The 15,196-nt window shown below is 31.1% G+C and overlaps 2 protein-coding genes across 2 annotated transcripts; one reads left to right on the forward strand and one right to left on the reverse strand.

Moving 5' to 3' along the window:
* Positions 1-4,672: 4,672 nt before the first annotated feature.
* On the reverse strand, positions 4,673-6,000 carry LOC107911704 (uncharacterized). The gene has a single exon (XM_016839592.2). The coding sequence runs from the start codon at positions 5,567-5,569 to the stop codon at positions 4,763-4,765; it is 807 nt and encodes a 268-aa protein (XP_016695081.2). The 5' UTR covers positions 5,570-6,000; the 3' UTR covers positions 4,673-4,762.
* Positions 6,001-10,563: 4,563 nt separating this feature from the next.
* LOC107911705 (uncharacterized) lies at positions 10,564-14,087 on the forward strand. The gene is made up of 2 exons (XM_041105688.1): positions 10,564-11,160; positions 13,415-14,087. Exons 1-2 carry the CDS (start codon positions 10,853-10,855, stop codon positions 13,836-13,838), a joined length of 732 nt encoding a protein of 243 aa, XP_040961622.1. The 5' UTR covers positions 10,564-10,852; the 3' UTR covers positions 13,839-14,087.
* The last annotated feature ends 1,109 nt before the right edge of the window (positions 14,088-15,196 follow it).

Here is a 15,196-nt window from a genome sequence, read left to right on the forward strand (position 1 = left end):
TGTTACGATAAAGGTTGTTTAAAACTCATGTTGGCTCATTTGGTTAGGAAAAGCCAAAAGACATTGGGTCTTCAATGTTGGAACTGCTGTGGTTCGTGGGGTTATTACCACGTTTCCCTTACCCTCCACCACTTTCATGGTGGTTAGTGGGAATTATTTTGTATGCGTGATAGTGGGACATGTAGTTAGTAGTTTTTTTTATGGGGAATCACTATTATAAAATAAATTTAATATTTGTTATCAAAAGGATAATAAATAACTTTACTATAAAATGAATCTAATTGAATTAAAAATTTAGTCCTCAAGCAATTTTTATAACATTAGATTCATTATTTACATAATTTGTATTGATAAGTTATGATTTATGTTTGCCTTAAAATTTTTGTTAAGCCTGTATGTTCATTCATTTTGCGCCTGTATGTTCATTCATTTTGCAATTTTACAACCTATGAATATGTCATAATAAAATATATAAATATCTAAGAATTAACTAGTGAGAATTTTAAGTTTTGGAAGGAAAACATTCTTCTCCAATTGGAGTGTTTAGATATTGACTATGCCATAAGGAAATCTAAGTCACATATTACTGAAACCAGCACTCAATTTAAGAAACCTAAGGGAACCACCACTATAAATACCGACTAGCTTAAGGTCCCTAAGCACAAAAACAAAAGGCAATTCCATTTCCAAGATATGGAGTTTTACACCATCTAGTGAGGTTTTTGAGTGTTTAGAAGACTTTGACGATTTTCAATTTTTCGTATGGCTAAATTCGACATCCTCGTCGGTGGTTTGACATATTTGACAGTAGTGTCACAACATTTGGATTTTGACATTTGGTTCAGACAATGGTTGGAGATATTTATGTTCGATCTTTTTAACTGCATTATAGTGTAATTCGTTATTTATTGTAAACCAAAAGAGCAAAATACCAATTTCTCATTCTTGAACCTTTAATAAACTCATCTCATGTCGGAATCGGTGAAGCGACCATGAAAGTGGAGTCTTGAATTCAATATTTACTGTTAGTTTAATCCAACCCCACAGTAGTTAGTGCATGAGCCACCATATTTCCTTCTGATTGTGTGCTTAGCTCTAAAGTTTTTGAACTACTAAAGTAAAACTCTCTTCTTCAGTCAAAGGTCCTATGAGTGACCTATCAACTGTATGGCTCTAGAGTTTCTTAATAACACTCAAGCTATCACCTTCGAGTACAACCCTCCTGACACCTAGATCTATGGCAAAATGGATGGCCATGGTGCATGTCCACGCTTCTACCACAAAAGGGGACTCCTACATGGATATACTAAAGCAGTCCTAAATCCCAGAAATGTTGTCACAGTTTCTACACGTGTGGATGGCATCCTCTACAATCAATTGGCTACAGGGGCATAAGTCACTAGCACAAACATGTTCCACATGAAGATTTTCCATTGTGGGAATCAAATTTCTTGAAATCCTCCATAAACATATTTTAATTTTGCTAGAAGTAGGCAGGAGCCATAGGTGGTTGTAGAAAGCTTTTATAGTAGGGTCTAGGGAAATATGTGATTGATTTATGGTCTATGCACCATCTGCTCTAAATTGCTTGTAGCGCCACTTTCCATTGTGCAGCACCCTGTATCTTCCAAACCCAGACCAACAAATCATCTAGGCGTTGTTCAAATAAAGGAGGTTGGAGAATCCATTGGGCTAACTGCTCATCAACAGTTGATCGAAGTAAGTCACAATTGCAATTCATAGTGTTAGTGTTTATGAGCTCAAAAATCGTTTCAAAAGGTGAATTACATCTGAAATGATGTTTTACTTTTCTTAGATGCAAAAAAAGGTAGATCAAGTATATTAACCCCACATTGGATGGGAAAAAAGTCCTTAGGTATAAAGTTTTCTTTGGTAGTCTTCGTGTCCATTTTACAGTGGTTCATAGTTGTCATTTCTAATAATGTCATCTCGAAGGTTTGCATTTGTATTCTCTCATTGAAGTACAATGTATTTTACCACGGCATCCAAAAATTATTAATCATTTGGTATAAAATTGGCGAACTATATTAAACATGTTTTTAGAAAGAAAGTAATAATCTTCCGACAAGTTAGAAAGAAAGTAATGATCCTACGATAGGTGATATTGATCTAATTATTGATACCTTAAATTTACGTCAAGCATTTTAATGGATGGGGTAAGTAGGTGGATTAATCGAAATTCCATATTAGACATCCCTAAAGACAAGGTAAGTAAAATGTTAAAAAAAGGCTTGTAGTGGAAATTTTTTAGCACATAAGGGTTAATTTTTTTTTTTTGAATATGCTCAAATGAGGGCCAAACATTTCAAATAGTTAAATAAGTGACAAACGTTTTTGAAAGTGTTGAAATAAAAGCTTTTCAAATGTCGTATATAATATTTTAAATTTATATTTTATTTTGCTATTTTCTTTTCAAGCATTATTTAACTCAACTGTCATGTGTTCAATTCTAAAAAACTTCAATATTCACTTAATTTTTACTACAAATTAGGGTCTAATGCGTGAAAACCTCTTATTTGATTACTTTTATCAAGATTCAGTCCTTATATGGCCATTTTTAAAGGAGTGTACTTATTTGAACAACCTTTAAAGAATTAGACCCTAATTTAAAAATAGACACATTAGTCCACTTCCGAACCAAAAAAGAAAAAGGGAGGATGTATTCAAAGTTTCAAACAAGCATGTCTTTTCAAGGAAAAGGAATGAAAAAAACGTTGCGACATGGTACATGCTGTGTTTTACGTATAGACTAAAAAAACACTTTCTTTTTAAGGTAGAAAAGAACTCTAAAAAAAGGTAACTAATTTTTAAAATTTTGACCCTTAATTTAATACTAACCATAAACCTTAAATTTTTATTTTATTTTATTATTATTGGTTAATTTTTGTTTAATAATTTAACTCCAAATTTAAGATAATTAGGATTTATAGATTATTAATGTATTTAGACTAAGTTTAAATCCTGAAGTCGACATTGTTGAAATTTTTTTTATTCAAATACCACCCTGACTCGAAGATAATTAGATTTAAACCGTAAAACGCATTTATAAATGTCATTTTAATATAATTTAGACTCAATGATATTGGGTTCACATTTAATCGCTTGTAACTTATTATTACTATATAACAAATAATCTATTTATAATATTTAAAATAAATTATTAAAATTTTAGAAGTAAAATAATATTATAAAAAAATCAACTATAATATATTAATATTACTAATCATGTTAGGATATTTTATATTCATATTTTCATATATAATAATTTTTTTTTAAAATATACTATAAAACTTATTATTACTTGAAATATTATTTAAATACTAAAAAGAATTCAACATTCTTCCCCCTTTTTTTTCTCTAGGCTTTTTCTTTTAATATTTACTGTTCACATATAGTATATATAAAAATACATTTTCTCAAAAATTATAATATAAAATCGAATCAATACAAAATATCATGTATAAATAATTAGAAAAAAACTGAATTAAATCTATGCATAACATGCGCATATAATGAGATTGAAAACTTACATATTATAATTATATAGAGTGAAATTCAAATCCAAATACTAAAAGACCTAAGGCTTCCGACTTATCCAACAAAAGCGTGGTATGTATATGTTAAAGGTTACTCCAAGTCCCTGTACCTTATCAAAAAGCTTATTTTTGTTCCTCTATTATTAAAAGGAACATTTTAGTCTTTGTACATTTGAAAAGTTGATATTTTAGTACCTGTAATGATACGTGACATTAGATCAAATTAAAAAGCTTCTTAATATTGAATACAAATAGGATGGCATGATTTAATGGTGGCTAACATGAATCAAATTACAAACATTTAAACACAATAATTATGTAAAAAAAATCAATAAAAATCAATTTTGGGGGCCCAAAATCTTTTTTTTTTTAATTTCTACTCATTCTTCAAAACTATGGTTTAAGTTTTTAATTTAATTTAATGTCATGTTAGCTACCGTTATACTATAACATTACATTAACAATAACGTTTATACGGAGGATTAAAATATTAATTTTTCAAAGGTACAAAAAAATAAAACATCTCTTATTAATTTTTTGAAATTTTATAAGGAGTTATAATAATAAACTTTAATGGGTATATATTTAACCGGCGTAGTTAAAGTCGGCTCCTCCTAAAACGAAAAATTTTTATTTAAATTTTTTAAAATTTTAATTAATAAATATAAAATTATACTTTACTCCCTAAAAATATAATAATTTAATTTAATTTAATTCTTTAAAAATCATAAAAATTACAATTTAATTGCCTATTATAAAAAATTTTCTGTGTTTGCGCTTGAAATGTCGCTAGACTTTCTCTCTCTAAAATCTTAAGTTTCAAACAGAAAACTCATCAAACCCAGAAATGGTTGCAGTGCCCAGATTCCACCCGTTAGATGGTGGGAGTGGCAGCCGCCGGCTCGCCGCCGACTGGCTGAGAATTTTTGAATTCCGCGCAAGGTCTCAACCTTTTCTTTCTTAGAATTTTGAACTTCGTTTCAACAAATAATGCGTGAAAAATCCCAGAACTACACTTAGAATTTTAGAATTGCATTTCAAAGCGATGAATGGAAGAGTGAACTAAACTTAAGGAAAAACTCAACAAAATTTCCTGTAATCTGCAGCCAAATATATACCAACAAAATGAGATGTTTCATACATTATAAAAGAAAATACAAAAAAAAGTAAAGGAAAAATATCAAAAAAAAAATGAAAATCGGTTGTCATAATTTTCTTGATGATTTAATCTTAGACTTAATCTTGGATTTCGATTGAGGCTTTGCACAAGTGATTACATCACCGTGGTGCTGCTGAGATGATGATCGATGGCTCTTTAAGTTGTTCTTCAACAGCGATTTATTTTTTCTCTTCATTCCAAATGAAATCCTCCTCCTCTTCTTCTTCTTCTCCTTAATCGTCTCCAGCGCGGGTTTCCAATGGCGTGAACCAACGAGCGATGCGTACTGTTTCTGTAACTGAGGGGTGGTGCATATTCTACTGCAACCCTCATCACCACTTCCCTCTTTCACGTTACTTTCTTCCATTAACTGACGTATAAACTCATCGGAAACCCGTAACCTTAAACACCCAGACGCGCTCTTCTCGATGTGGAAAGGTTGGCAAGCGGCGGCCTTCTTCAACATCGCGTTTCCCGATTCCCGAGACGACGAATATCTGGCGTTGGCGAAAGAGGCGATGGTGACGAAGGATAAAGCAGACTGGAAAGCCTGTTGAGGGAGAAGGAAGTAATCGTGGCCGAAGTGGAGCTTGTCGTCCATGGAAAGAGGCGGGATCTTTTGGCCTATGTAAAACGAATCGGAACGGCAAATCATGTGCTTAGGGAACTCGATCAATAGCTCGGAAACATGAACCGGACGGTCGTAGATCTTGACGACCCCATCACAGTTGATGACCTTGATCGTTCGAGGCGGCTCGTGGTGGTGATGGTGGTGGTGGAGGTGGCGGTGGAGACAGGAGAAATGGTTTCTCAATAACCGAAACCACCATGGATTTAGAATTTTGATACCCATGTTTAGCCCATACAAGTTTTAACCCCAAATGGTGTATTAAGATGATAATGATGATGATGATGCAAATAACAACACTTTGTTTTTTTCAGGGGGCGACGGAGAGTGGGCGGATAATGGGTATATATGCAAATTCAAAGGACTTTATAAGTTATATTTATAATAAATTTTTATTTAAAAAGAAAACAACCTTACATTATAATAGTACAAGTCGTCTACTACTACTACTAGTAATCCAATTTGAAAATGAGAAAGGCGTAGACTTAGGATGGGTTTAGATAGGGATTGGGTGTAGTGCGGTGCGTTTAGTTTACTTTTTGTCTCCCGCCATAGTATCACTATAAGATCTAATCTCACCGTCAACTCTATTTTTATACTAATAGCAAGTAAATACACTGTCTATCTAAATTTACTCTTATAATGCAGAAAAGGGTTTGTTGTTGTTGTTGTTTTCTTTTTTTTTTAATTAGAGAAAAAGAGGCGTGAGACAATGGGGAACCTATTTGGTCTAATTCAGGCGCATACTGTACGTACAACCATGGGTTTGGTGTTCTGTATTTTGTCGTGTTTGTGGTGTCAAATTTTGACAGTGTTCATATTTGACTGCACAAAACTTTATTTTTTCCTCCAACCCTTTGCTTCTCCGACGCCAATTGGGGCCATCACCTCGCATCCCGCGTTTGTGTTTTGAATCAGATCCATTGTGGTAGGTGACCAGTACTTCTCCCCTGAAACGTCACCGTATCAATAACCTTTTTGCCTTTAAAACTACGTTATAGCATGAGTGTTTAACTGTCGCATCTTATAGTACGGTATCCGTTTGCTCAAAATAACTTCACTGACCGAAAACAAAGTGATGCATGCATTGTCCAAATGAAATGGTATTAATAGTGTTTCATTTGTGAGGATCAAAATTTCTCAAACCAATTAATATTAATGAAAAATCTTTTAAAATGAATGAATAAATTCTGTCTCAAATTTGTTAAAAAATATGAAGTTAGTTGTTTTTGAATTCTTGAGATGGATAGGACTGAAGCTATCAAAGTAATTCAAGCAAATGAAAATAAATAACTTATTTCAGTTGTGGGGCGTGTCATCAAGGACCTTCTCAAACGTTTATGGACGGTCTGCGTTAGACATGTGTTCAGAGAAAGGAATAAGGTTACAGCTAAATTAGCGGGAGTCATATTTACGGGCAACCACCAAAAAAGTGCTTCAATTATTGTACGATGATTAAATTGGAGGGGATTCGCTTTGTTGGATTGATATGTGTTAGTACTTCTCTTATACCAAAAAGAAAAAAATTATATAATCCTAAAATTTTCAACTCAGACTTGAGACGGTTTACTTGGAGGACTTAAGCAAAAAGAAAATCATTATTTAAAAGGGTAATTAGAAAATTGATTATTAACTTAAATTATTCATAATTCACAATTTCTAAATTGAAGGACATTAGGTGCTTAAAAGGTAAAAGTATCACAAAACCCTTTGTATTATATTCTAGATTGTATTTTAACTTCTTTATTGGAAAAAAAAAAGCAAATTAACCCTTGTACATTAGATAAGTGAGTAAAAATAACTCATCTGTTACAATTGTACCATTAAATGTTTATTTTAACGTTTATCTATAAGGTATAATAATAAATTTAGCTCTAAAATTTTATTTATTTATTCAATTTGATCCCTGCTCTTTTATTAAAATTTAATAAGGGTAAAGAGTAAAAAAGAAAAAAGCCTTAATAATAAATTAAAAGAAATCAATTAAGCTCTTTATGTTTTAAAAACCATTAAAAACCATAAAAGTTATAAACAAATTTTATAAAAATATATATTACTAAGTCCTTTTTAACCCTTTAACATTACTAGTTTAAAAATTTTCAAACTTATTTCCGTAAAAAGAGTAGTGATCAAATTAAGTAAATGTGTAAAGATTGAGTTGAGAACTAATTTTGTCATTATACCTTTTATATCGAATAAATAATATATTTTTAAGAAAATATATTATTTTGTTCGTGTATCTAGTATATATGAATTAATTTATCTATTTTCGAGCTAAAGATGTAATTAATTTGCCCGAATTTTAGATATGCATGAAATATTTGGTTAGGTAGGGTGGTTCGATGAAGCCTTGGGTATGAGAGAAGCATTTTTAAGATTAAATGTTTTTAAAAGATGTCTAGAATCATACATCACATTAATTCCACGAGTGAAACATTCTTCCTATACAAGAAAGACAAAAAAAAAACACAGTATCACATGGTTTGAAGCATTTGGTTAACGTGGGCCCACCCACAACTTTGATTATCTTAATCTAAATTGTCAAAATCGACGTCTTAGATTGTGGTTGACCCATCTCTTCTAGAATTTACCTGATTATTTATTTTAATTAAAAAAATTAAGGCAATTTCATTTGCTTTATCTTGATCGTAATAACGTTTTTTACCCACTATTTTTTAGATACTTGGAGAGTCCATTCAATTCAAAGTTTGACTTTGACCCACACGGACTTACGTGCGTTGGTAAAACACTACAGAGGTGAGGTGCAGTGCAGGCATCTCATCCATGGTTGGTAAGGCTCAGCCTCAATTTAAATTTATTTTATTAAAATATAATGAAGTAGATATAAATATCATAACATTTACATGTCATGCAAATTTTTTATGGAAATTTTCACAATCAACTAAGACAAATCTGAATTACATAAAGACTTGGGCAGAGAGCCCCCTGCTACAGGGACTGGAACAGAATTCTTCTACCCCACGGATTTGTTTTCTAATAAACTCGATAATACTGTAACTTACGTTATCGCGTTATATTATTTTAGTCGTTAAGTAATTAATTTTCGTTAACGCTATAACGATAAGTTGACGTGGCATGTTAAATCATCATTTCAAACAAAAATTTTAGGTTAATTTATACTATCGATCCCATATTTTTTCTTTTTGAATAATTTATTTTATATTTTTTTAACTTTTTTCTTTAAAATTAATTTTAACAAATAGAAAATATAGTAGCCCGCGGATACATAAAAGAGAGCAAATATACGATGAATTTATATGTCCCATATGGTAATTAGATATTTTATCATAATGCACAATTACTTACAAATTATAAAATTAAAACAGGTTAATAATTTATGTTACCCTCTTTGTTTTTTATTCAATAGAATTATATTTAAATTTAATTCATTCGCTTATATTGCGTTCAAGTCATTTTTAATTTGAATCAAGTTGAATGAGATTTAAAAAAATAATTCCAATTACATAAATTGGTCCATTTTTTAACATTTTTTAAATCAAGTTTATTTAAGTAAGTTAGTCAAATTTTTTTAAGAATGGGTTAGAATTGACTGCCTAACTATAATGTGGGATATACAAATTAATAATATAAAGTATGGTTGAAAATGGGAATCATTAAAAGAACTACAAGGTTAGAAAAATAATTTTACCTTTTTTTTATTTTCATCTTGATATTAATTTTAAAGAAAAATGGATAATAAGCTTATAAAAATTAAGCATGAATTCTGTAAAATCTATAAGAACCCCTTAAAAGTTTTCGCCAAAACAAAGTGGGGCTTGATCCGAGAAATTTACCCAAATGTTTTTGCCGACTAACACATGTCACTACTCACTGTTTTATTCTTTCGTGGGGCATTTTTCTTTTCTTCTTTTTGATAATCAGTTTTGTGAGGTTAACTGGGTCATTTGCTTATGTTTTAAGGTTAATTTTGAGTGTATGATGTGGGTTGTATTGGTTTTGATTATTAGGTTAGGTTAGTAATTTTTTAAGGTTATGTTATGTTCATATTTTGTATTAATGTATTTTGCATAATTGATTATAATTATGGGTTGATGCGAAAATTTAGTACTCGGTAGAGAGTTAAATGTTAGAAAATATATTTTTAATAGATAATGTTACGAAAACGTTAGATACAAGGATTTCAATTATTTTCACTCATTGAATCATTATTTAAGGCAAAATTTTGTAACACATTAGGACATTCTATTAATAAGCCGCCGATTCTGATATTATTGTTTGAATTATGCGTATATACAAAAATCTTTCTTATTATCACAGTGGGTTTTCAAAAAAAAAAAGAGTTTACATCAAATAAAATATATACTTTGGTTTTATTGTGTTGAAACTTTGGCTCGTGAACACAAAAGTATTGTAAGTGCTTTTTTGAAAAAATTAGGTTTGGAATTTTTTGAAGAATTCTTTACGGAAACGAAAGAATATGTTTTTTTCTTCGATCTTCCCAATAGGTTTTTTTTGCTTTGAGGAAGTTCTATAAGGGACGAATTTGATATTTGGATATTATTTGCATCAATGCTCTAGTCAGTCAGTCATGATTGGTTATGAAATTATATAAATTCAATTTATGATATGTTATTTATTTTGTTTTGCTTGTATATTCAAATTTATAAGCCAATTTATAACATTTATCATGTCGAATTGCAAATTGGTCCTCATTTTGACATATAATGCCAAATTTCAATAGTTGAAATTGATAAAAATTTTAATAAAGAGGTCCACTTTACTCTTTGATCTAACGTATATAAATTAATTTATTTATTTTTTAAATAAAAGAGGTAAAATATAAATTGACTTTTAATACAAAGGCCTTGATAGTACATTTATCAAGTTACGTCTACCTAAAATAATTTAGTAAGAAAAAATTTAAATGCGAATGCAAACATTTGTTTAATGAAGAAATAAAGAGGGAAAAACTTGTATTCCAAATATTAAGAAATGGACATTGAACAATGTAGCAAGCAAGCCAGTTATTTTCATTATGATGAACTATATTTTTCGAAGTTATTATTGATAGAATGGTTAGTAAAAAAAACACGTAGATATTATTTAGTTTGAATAATCAAAATCGAAAATTGATAAACTAAGAGTAAGTTTAGATGGACGATACATTATCTATTGTTAGTGTAAAAATATTAGTGACGATTAAATTAAATATTATAACGTTACTATAAGTGAGACAAAAAGCAAATTAAATGTACCGCACCGTCTATCCAAATCTAGTAGATAAAAAACATGATGAAATGGAATTGATTTGATATAATCGATCAACTATTTCTTGAACATCCCTAATGGTTTGGTTAACTACATTAGTGTTATAGATAGGTGCCGGGAAATGCAGAGGGAGAGGACGGATTGGGGAAAGATTATTATTTTAGAATATATTAGTATTATATACATATATATTAGGAGACGAGTAATGCCGACTGACTACTTGTATACTGAGAGCCTTAGCTAAAGTAAGGGGAAAAAATGAAGCTAGGGACGTTGTTCAAAGTAGGGGCGTTTGTGGCTGTAATTGCTATAGCCAAGCACTATGGAGGTGCATTGGGATTCGACCAAGACGCCGCTCTTCGCTATTTCCACCAATGGTCGGACCGATTGGGGATTTGGGCCATCCCTCTTTACGTTGCCGTCCACACCCTCACTCTTTCCCTCTGCTTGCCCTACGCCGTTTTCTTCGAGGCCGGCGCTGCTATGCTCTTCGGCTTCGTCCCCGCCGTCCTCTGCGTCTTTTCCGCTAAGATTATGGGGGCTTCTCTCTCTTTCTGGATTGGCAGGTCCCGTCTCTGCTCTCCTTTACTTCCGATTTTATTTTTGTTTTATATTAATGAATTATGTCACTCTGATCTTAAATGTTTTCGATGGTTGCTTGCTTTTGCTGTCTGAACTTTTTTAGTTCATTCGATTTGTGATCTATTTGAATTTGAACCTTCTCTGATTTGCTTTCATCACCATTGTTTGCTTCCGAATTCATTTCTCCTTTGAATCGTGGTTGAATGAATTGAATTATCTTTATTAATCCCATGGGTTTGGGGAAGACATGGTGAGGGTAAAGCCAGATAGTGTTGAACACCGCCTCATCTAAATAGGTTTCCAATAACATGACGGATCAAATTTGGTCAATCTTTCCCATTGCTTAATCTTAGATGGGATCTTTGCTAGTGTTGCTTCATCATATTTTGGTATCCATTATAGTAGCGATTTTTGCTAGTTTTCCCCTCCAGAATATCAGCTTTCATGAGCATCTTTGTGGGCATAAGTATTTCGATCTGAAAGAGAAGAAGAGGTGAAATTCCCTAGCTTCATTCCTAGGATTCCCTAGTAGTGGCACCTAATGTTGATTGAATTACAATATCTCAATAGTATTACCATTAGAACTATCAATTACTAAAAGACTTCAACCTGATGAGCTTAAGAATAACTAGACTGGAGGTTCAACCAGTCAGATCTCTGATTTTTGGTCCAATCAATCCGACTGATTGGATCGGTTGGTTTGATAGAAACTACTTTCAGATATTTAAAAACTAAACTTAATGTTAAATTAATATTAAGTACAGTTAATAGTTAATAAAATTGTGCACTTGAGTTAATGGTATGATCTTTAATATAAAACTGGCTTTTACCGGTTCAATCTAGTTTTTATCAATTTTTAACCTTCTCCCAGACCCTGCTTATAGTGAGAGAGCTTTGTGCACTGGGTACAGCCTTTTGTGATCTTGATAAAGAGCTTTAGCATTTGATTTGGTTTTGCAGTTGTATCCACTGTTAACCAGAATTACAATAATGTCTTGAGCTTTAAGCTATAATACTATTGGTGTAGGACAGTTAGCTGGTTAATTTTATGACAGTTCTCTGATCTGAAATCGATAGAACTTATAAATTGGTAAAGAAAATAGCCACTATATATGCTTCAACAATACCTAATACAAATACAAATACCAAAAATGGCTAAACAGTCTTAATTCTTGGAAAATAAACAAAACTAATTGATGTAAAAGTATCCTACATTTCAGAATCCTAAATCTAGAAAAATTACTAGTAAAATAAAAATCTTGAGTAGTTTAAGTCTTCAATTAGCTTGTTTGAATTTTGCACTAAAAATATCCAAAGCTTGATTACTGGTTTCACTTAGAAACATTTCTGATTCAAGAAATTAACTAAACCAAAGGGTTTCAATTGAAGAGCCGTGGAAAAAAAATTCTATCGGTTGTCATTCAAGAGATATTAGTGAAGTCTGCCCTAGGTTTATGGTGGGACATAAAAATAAGGGATTTTAGGGTATTTGGCTATGGTAAAACTGGAGCTTCGAATAGGGGTTTAGATTTTGATGTACATTGGATGTCAAATGAAGGCTAATGTTATGCAGAATAGTTGCTGAAATTTTTGGATGGCAGTGAAACTAGATGAAAGTGTTTATGGGTGCTAACAAGATATAGAGCAAAGTCTTTTTCTTTCCTCCTCCACTAATGAAGTTCCTAATTTTTTTATCCAAGATTTGATTTGCTGCAATGCTGGTCTTTTACTCTTCAGATTTTGTGCTTTGGGTCAACTTGTTAGGAAATTGAAGAACATGTTTGGTCAATTATACTTGAAATATTATATAAAAATGAGTGAACTGAACGGGTGGAAGAAAGTAAATGTATTTATCAGAAGTTCAGACATAATAAATTAAGGTGAAATCGGAATATTTTTCTTCAATGCGAAGTTCAATTTAAAGGGGGTAACATTACTCCTAACGTCCTCTATTTGTCCAGCTACATTCATTGAAAGAATGAACAAAGTGGCATAATGTTAGTGAACTTATTTTAAGCAACCTCTCATCAAAAAGCCAAGTCTACATTGTTTGTAGTTGATTTCACAGAACCAGGATCTAGCTTGTGTGCCAGAAGTGTAGCCTTACTCATTTTTCTTAGCATTCTGAATCTGATGCTATATCGATCTTTTATCTTTTCTTATATCTATTTATTATTCTTTCTTTCAGTAATTTCCTGTTACATATATAACCAATTTTGGTTTTTTCAATTTGTTTAGGCTGGTTTTCAAAAGTTCAAGTTCTGCAATGAACTGGGTCCTGAATAACAAATACTTCCATCTCCTTTCCCATGGAGTTGAACGAGATGGTTGGAGATTTGTCCTTCTTGCACGTTTCTCTCCCATCCCTTCCTACGTCATCAATTATGCTCTAGCTGCCACAAATGTTAGATTCATAGTGGATTTTCTGCTTCCTACTGTCATTGGCTGTGTCCCAATGATCTTGCAGAACACTTCCATCGGCAGCCTTGCTGGTGCAGCTGTTGCTACAGCATCTGGCTCCCAGAAATCGAAGGTTTGGTCTTATATTTTACCTTCACTTGGGATTATGTCAAGCATTCTTATTTCCTTGAGGATCAAAAAGTATTCTACTGATATTACCTTAGCCGAATCTTCTTCTAGTGATCACCCTAAAGTTGAATAACGTTGACTCATATCGAACCTCTAATATTATTAACTTTTTTCCTCAAGTCTTTGGTATCATTCACTATTCACAATCTTGACCAGGTGGTTTCTAGTTATTAGTTTGTGATATTTGCTGAAGGTTGAGACTATGTTTTCTCTTCTTCTTCTTTTTTCCCCTCCCATCAAAGACTTTGGAACTAAACAGATTTCTCAGTAACTTAATCTAAGATTTTTTTGGTAGTGAGAAATGGGTGATGACTTGAAAGTCCATGGAGTGTAGTTACAAATTTGCCATATATGTTTTCTCTCGCTGTTTATAGAGGAGAGATTCGCTTACACTAGTATAAACTAAAAAGAGTTTTACACACTTCATAACTTTTTGTATGATTAATATTTTAACCATTCAATCGTTATATTCCATGTTCATTTATATTGATTATCCATGTCAAGTTTTGAGCAAATTAAAAATGTCTACCCATTTTTATAGAAAAAGACTTTCAACCGTTAAATGTATATTAAATAGTATTTTGGATTGATATGATAAAAATATTGAATCGATTTAAAAGTTTACATACATAATAAGTGTAACTATGCTAATAAATTCAATGGTTAGATTGTTAAGGTTAAAATATTTTAAAAGTCTCTATGTTGTTCACAAATTTGGAATTTAGTTTTTTTTTTGCATTTTGAAATTCAGATCCAGTTATTAACGCTATTAAATTTATTGATGTGATGTTTTAAAATAAAAAAAATACAAATAGAAAGATTAAATTCTTAAAATAAAAGTATGGGGTTAAATTCTTAATTTACGAAGAGTATAAAAATTTATGACATATTTTAATCAAGATAATAATAATACAAGCCTTCTACTTATTTTTATATCGTAACTATATATAAAAGTTCTGTTTGATTTTTTTCAAGTTATAATTGAATTCAAGGTATTATATACTTATACAAAAGTTTAACTGCATTAGACATCCTCACAATGTATTAATCGAGTAATTAAAGTTTCAATATTATATAAAAGCTGTGTTTTGGTCACTTTAGTTGTCAATTTGAGGGTTACATGTCACCCTTGTAGCTCATCTAAAACACACATATTTATTGTATTGATTTGATGTTTAAACGAAGTCATTTTAAATTTTATTGATATTGTTTTTTCAAACATCGAATAGACACACCTCTATAATTTAATAAATATATTTTACGTCAAATCTGAACTAACATTTAATGTATAAATTGACGAGTAAATTGATTGATATAACATGATTAGTTTAAATAACAATTAAAACTTTACGAGGTTTAACAATTAATTTAGAACTTAAAATTAGTTAGTAGCTTGGGACCATTTCATAGAATTAGCTCTTAAACAACTTT

Source organism: Gossypium hirsutum, chromosome D11 (assembly GCF_007990345.1).
Source record: "Gossypium hirsutum isolate 1008001.06 chromosome D11, Gossypium_hirsutum_v2.1, whole genome shotgun sequence".
Taxonomy (NCBI): Eukaryota; Viridiplantae; Streptophyta; class Magnoliopsida; order Malvales; family Malvaceae; genus Gossypium; species Gossypium hirsutum.

Coding starts and splice junctions, on each gene's coding strand:
- LOC107911704 (XM_016839592.2), bottom strand. CDS start 5,569: ATGGGTATCAAAATTCTAAATCCATGGTGGTTTCGGTTATTGAGAAAC.
- LOC107911705 (XM_041105688.1), top strand. CDS start 10,853: ATGAAGCTAGGGACGTTGTTCAAAGTAGGGGCGTTTGTGGCTGTAATT. Junction 11,161..13,414: donor CTCTCTTTCTGGATTGGCAG/GTCCCGTCTCTG, acceptor CAATTTGTTTAG/GCTGGTTTTCAAAAGTTCAA.